Here is a 6,108-nt window from a genome sequence, read left to right as displayed (position 1 = left end):
CAGCTCGTCGTTCACTTCCTGTCGGATCACACTGAACAGGCTAAACACTCACAACCGCCACACACACCGTTTCTGTTAAAGCTCCTCCTCCACTTCGAGCTTTGACGCCTGAAATTCTGCGACACTAAGAAGCAGACTGTAAAAAAAGAAAAACTCCTGAAGGCACTTTGGTGTAAAGACGTTTGCAGGCCTGAAAGAAGTGAAGTAAAATAAAGACAGGCAGGTTTTTAAATCCCTACAAAACTGCATAGCTGAAGGTTTCAGGTTCCTCCTCCTCCTCCTCCTCCTCTTCGTCTTCACAGATCAGCTGAAAGAAAACACAGAAGAAGAAGTTGAGACACGGAAACTCGTGTTTGTGTCAAATGAATCAGACACAAAATGTACGACAGTTTTTGAAAGGAGCAAAACAACTGAATAACAAAGCAAGCAGCTTTCTTTCAGAGAGTTAAATAAAGCTTCAGGCGTCTGTTCATCAGCTGACTGACGGAAATCATCGACATCAGACGCTCAGTGACACAGGTGACGAAGCTCCGGCAGCTTCCAGGTTCTCACCTTCATCATTAATGAAGCTGCTGCAACAATTATTTTCTTGATTCATTGTTTGGTCGATAAAATGTTGAAAATAGCAACAAAAAAAGAAAAAAGAAAAGTAGGAAATTCTCACATCGGAGAAACTGAGTCTGTGGAATCACTGATTAACAATCAGTTAACAAATCTGTTGCTGATTAATCATCTATTGATTAATTACTTTCACCTTAATAATCTAGGGAGAGAGAGAGAGGGAGAGAGAGACAGAGAGACAGAGAGAGAGACAGAGAGAGAGAGAGAGAGAACAGAGAGACAGAGAGAGAGAGAGAGAGAGAGAGAGAGAGAGAGAGAGAGAGACAGAGAGAGAGAGAGAGAGACAGAGAGAGAGAGAGAGACAGAGAGAGAGAGAGACAGGAAACCTGTCGGAGCTTCGTGTCTGATCGTCACGACAGAAACTTTATAAATAATACAACATTGAAAAAGTGAGAAATTAAACTTGTAACTGCAGGTCACTGAGCTGCTGTAAGTCTCTGACTCAATGTGTGTGTGTGTGTGTGTGTGGGGGGGTGTGTGTGTGTGTGGGGGGTGGGGGGGTGTTAGTAGTTGGGTATCACTGGCTGAAACCACTAACAGATGATGTCATCAGTTCACAGCTGAGTTAACGAACCTCGGAGCGGCAGCACTCACCGTTAGCTGTGGTGTTAGCGGGCGGCATGCAGGGTTAGCAGCAGAGCAGCTGGAGCACAGCTGGAGCACAGCTGGAGCACAGCTGGACAGAAGCTGACAGATGTGACTGAGATAAAAGCAGAGGCCTGAGACGTCACAGCTGGACGTCTGAACGACACACACCTTCATCACCGTACGTTCGCTCTTCCACCGTTTACAAACTATATTCTGTTAGATTAAATAATATTAATATCCAGTGTAAGAGTCATTCCATATTTGGAGAATGATAAATGTGAATCCGTTGTAAATTTATCGATCCTCAAAATGTGAGTGAAGACACTTGATCTTATAGAAAATCAATATAAAATAAAAATGATTATAAAGAAGAATGGAAACAAGAACTTTGCAGGAACTTTTTAACGTCAAGACTTTTTAACGTAAAGACTTTTTAACGTAAAGACTTTTTAACGTAAAGACTTTTTAACGTAAAGACTTTTTAACGTCGAGACTTTTTAACATCGAGACTTTTTAACGTAAAGACTTTTTAACGTAAAGATCCCCGGGCCTGGCTGTTGAGACACATGACGCTGTATCCAAGGTAACGGACGGATTTGAACCTCGTTCATTTTGGAAGTGTATGTGATGATTCTTCATGTTGCCGTCAGCTGTTTGTCTGGCAGCAGATACGATGCAGGACTCTAATAAACGATATTCACTCATGTTCAATAAAAGTGTCAAAGTGTCGGTTGAACAGAGGAACCGTCTCCCGCCTCCGTGTCGACACACGGCTCTTTTTCTTTATAAGAGGAAAAAACACCTTCATTGTTGAATGTAACTAAATACTTTCATTTCCTGTAACTTCAGAACGACTGAGCTGCTCCTCCTCTTTTTTATTTTCATGTTACTCTCTTCTTCGCTTCAGAGTTTAAAAAAAACTAATCAGCAAATATTCTGATAATAAGGAAATAAATAAAATAAAACTATTTCATGGTTTCAGCTTCTGAAACGTGACATTTGCTGATTTTCTTTTAAATTTAATTAATTTTTTATTAGTTTGACCTGCTGGTTGGATAAACACTTTGAAGGTTTCTCGTTCTGCAATTCTCATTTTCTGAATGTTTACAAACTGATCAATCAATTGATGAATTGGAAAAAATAATCAGAAAATTTATCCATAAAGGGAGAAAAAATAATAATTAGTTGAGTAATAATGACGATGACGTGATATATAACAGTCAAACTTTTACTTTTGATACTTAAATCAAATTTTCCTGATTAATATATATTTACATTTTCACAGTGTGGCGTTACTTTGTTTTTCTGACTTTAGTAAAGTATCTGAATATTTCCACTTACTGCGTTCACTTACTCTAGAACTTTAATTTGAAGTTCTTGTACTTCCTTCTTCTCCTGCAACATGTCGGAGGGAAACGTTGGACTTTTCACTTAAACTCACTGATCTGATTATTTTAGTTTCCAGCTGCACAAAACTCTTAAGGTTTAATTTCTCCTTAGCTGAGTCACTTAATTGTGTTCCCAGAATTTCTTAAAAGTTTCCTTAGTGAAGGAAAAAAGTTAAGAAATTTACAGCAGTAAAATTCTAGTTTCCATGGAGACCGTTGATTTGCTGCCATTAGCACCTGTGATACCTGTGATCACCTTTGGGAAGAGGGAAACATTAAAGGAGCTCATCCTGCTTTTGGTTTGATGAAGGGATTCCTGAAGTTTGAGACGAAGATCAGGAGAAAAGTTTTTAACCTGAAGGAAAATCTTAACTCAAAGTGTTTTATTATCATTTATTAGTTTTTCAGATTATTAATACAAAAGATGAGTTATGACGCATTACTGTAAAGGAAGAGAAGATGAAGAGATAAACAACAGCTCTCAGTGCGTCTGCACAGACACTGGTGGCGTTTCTCTGGCTGTAATGACGGTGTGTGTCCAGCAGAGGGCGCTCACACACTGACGTCCAGCAGCTGCGTCACACGTGCACGTGGGCCGGACGCTGGCGTGAAGTTTGGCAGGTGGCTCCTAAAATCTGAGCTGCACTGATATTAAAGTGGGAAATATTGGTTTAAAACCACAGAAATATAATGAAATAAAATCCACTGCAGCAAAAACTACGGTTCAAACGACGACGTTACATTTACTCAAATACTGGACTTTACTTTGGAGGTTAATTAATTAATTGGTTTTAAAAAAGTATTTTAGTTTTTTCCATTTTCTGCCACTTTATACTTTTACTCCACATTTCACTTTTTACTGAACGTCATTTATTTGATTTACATTTAAGTTTATTTGAACTTTTTTACAGAATCAGATTAAAAAGATAAAATATAACAAAAATAATAAATGTGTTATTTTAGATGCAGATCAGACTTTATTGATCTTCAGAGGGAAACTCAAGAAACTCAGAACGTAGTTTCACAATAAAAAAATAAACTGATGAAAAAGTTTTGTTTGTTTCTCTTGGTTTGATTTATGAAGAGGAACTGTTTCGTTTCCTGACACGATATTTACATAGAAACACTGTGCGGCTCTTTCCACTTTAATATCTGTGTATTTGTTGCACATTTCTGTCTCATATTAAACTTCTGATTGTTATTGTACTTTATTAAAGTTGAACTGAATTGAACCAAAAGCTCCGACACTGAACGTGACAAACAAAACGTCTATAAATATCTTTGTTTTCTCACTGATTTATTTCCTTCCTCATTCAAACTGCGTCTGTGACATCAGCTGTGAAGGAGCAGGAAGTGTCTTTAGTGTTTCCTATAAGCTTCCTATAGGATCCTCTGTGTTTCCTGTATGGATCCCATCCCCTCTGAGCACATGACTGTCTCCAGGAGAGGACCAGCTCATGCACACTGGCTTCTACTGGTTTCTACTGGGAGCTTTAAGGCTGGGGGGGGGGGGCGTGTTTTCAGAGATCAGAGAGAGAGAGAAACCATCTGCAGCTCCGGACCGTGACACACAGCTGGAGTAACAGCTGGAGTACCACAGCTGGAGTAACAGCTGGGTGTCTCCGTGGCAACAGATGAACTGTGTGTCTCCGGGACTGAACACATGGATCCGGTTCAAAGCCCCTGAACGTGGCGACGGAAAGTAACTAAGAACTTTTACTCAGTCAATCTGGAGTATTTTATTTTTCTCTTTTTCTTTCTTCATCACATTATTCTCTCTGCTCCACAGTTTGACTTTAATATATATTATATATATTATATATTATATAAATGTCAACATGGCCTCTTATTCTGAAACAACCGTCTTCACTGGAGTCAGTGTGTTGAGTAACAGCTGTTTGTGTTTAAATTAGAAGATTTGAAAGTATCATGATGGTTATCGTGAGCTGATCAATACAATGTGATATTAAAGAGGAAGGGGGGGGTCAATCAGTACGGATAGACTGATTATTACTAGTATTGATCAATATCTATGCTGATGATCCAGATGTTGCTCTTGTCAAACGGCACCAGTGGCTGAAATTCGAGTTTTAACGAAACATGAAAAGATTTTTAAATTTTTTTCTCACACAATTTAAAAGTAGCTGCTGAACATTTGAGTGAAATCTGAGATTATAGATCAATAGATGCGTCAGGTGTCATCAGTCTGTCCGTACCTGCGGGGGGGTCGGGTTGATCAGAGGGGAGGGCTGGAGGTAGAAACATCACCTTACCATCTGCTTCCTAACACTGTGTCAGCTGGATTACAGAGAGGTAAAGTCTGAGGTAAGCTCTACCCTGGAAAGATAAAGGTGGAGGAAGTCAGTGATCAGCTGCGTCTGTGGCACATGATCAATAATTCATCCAGTGAATGTGGATCAGAGGAATAAACATGTGCAGGTGTCGCTGCTCTCACATAGCAAACTGTTATCGGTCTCAGCGCACCACAGAAGATGAGTTTATCCACTGTGTTTCCACATGATAAGAGATCAGGACGAACGGGACGCTGCGGGAGGCGTCGGCCCCACGAGCTGAGGACGGCGTTTATAGGAACTTAAGGAGGGAGAAGGAATGAGGAAGCTGGACGAGCTTCCTCCTCCGTCCCTCTTCATATTTACTCCTCTGTGATGTCACCAGGCACAAAGAGAAGAAAACTCTTTCCCTCCTCTGCCGCTCCTAAAAACCTCAGAGGAAACAAAATAAGGCGGCGCCGCCAAGCCACGAAACATTTTAAGACGTGAAAAAACAGAGCGTCCAATCAGAGAGCTGCACACGTCGCCTCCCCCACGCTGAGAAAAAACCCTGTAAACTCTGCCATGTGGGTGTTTCCTCACTCGCCCTCGTGTCCAGCTTCAGGCTTCGCTGACGGACAGAGAGCGTGTGGAACAGCGGATTATATAACTGCTGCTCAGGCGTCAGGACGACGCAGCTGGAAACAGCTGGAAACAGCAGCTCAGCTCATTTAAATACAGCTCAAATTCACACGTTCAGTCTGACACCATGACGACCGCTCAGGTGTTCAGGATGTCACCTGAATCTCTGAAAACATGTCGTCAAGATGAGCTGGACTCAACAGAGACAGGACAGTGAATGAACAGTTGGTCAGCTGCAGAGGAAGAGGAGGAAGAAGAAAAGGATGAAGAGGAGAAAACAGAGCAGTTTGCCTTTCTGCCCATGCACCAGAGAAACACATCACAATAAAACACAGAGCAGGAAGTGATCGTGTGTCTGCATTAACGAACGTCATGCCAGGCAGGATGAGGAGCGGGGGGGGGGGGTGAACTGACCTCTGCTCCTCCTCGATCTCCTCCTTGGTCATCAGCGTCTCAAACTTGCTCTGTTTCTTTCCCGGAGTGAACTTCACTTTATCTTCAGCTGCAGCCACGTCTGAAACAGCAGATACAGGAGGAGAGAGAGCGGTGAAGACCCGGAGTCACTGACCCCCCCATACTGACCCCCCCCCATACTGACC

At 41.5% G+C, this 6,108-nt stretch overlaps 1 protein-coding gene across 4 annotated transcripts in view; it reads right to left on the bottom strand.

Annotated features, from left to right (window-relative positions):
- The window catches only part of LOC111655371 (uncharacterized), a 21,845-nt gene that overhangs the window by 2,811 nt on the left and 12,926 nt on the right, over positions 1–6,108 (bottom strand). Inside the window, exons 3-5 of one of the 4 annotated variants that reach the window (XR_002760802.2) lie at positions 5,924–6,023; positions 4,814–4,934; positions 7–307 (exon numbers count right to left, since the gene is read on the bottom strand). Coding sequence is in view for 3 of the 4 variants with exons in the window: in XM_087174104.1 (XP_087030230.1) it covers positions 4,901–4,934; positions 5,924–6,023 (134 nt within the window). In the remaining variant the exon portion in view is untranslated. Of the gene's footprint in view, positions 1–6; positions 308–4,813; positions 4,935–5,923; positions 6,024–6,108 lie in introns of those variants that run through there. The other 3 variants (XM_087174104.1, XM_023406731.2, XM_023406730.2) reach the window with 3 other exon arrangements.

Source organism: Seriola lalandi, unplaced genomic scaffold (genome assembly GCF_002814215.2).
Source record: "Seriola lalandi dorsalis isolate HSWRI2012SDOR001 ecotype SW California unplaced genomic scaffold, Sedor1 jcf7180002054315, whole genome shotgun sequence".
NCBI classification, from domain to species: Eukaryota; Metazoa; Chordata; class Actinopteri; order Carangiformes; family Carangidae; genus Seriola; species Seriola lalandi.
Note: the sequence above shows the minus strand (reverse complement) of the source record. Positions and strands in the feature narration are given on the sequence as shown.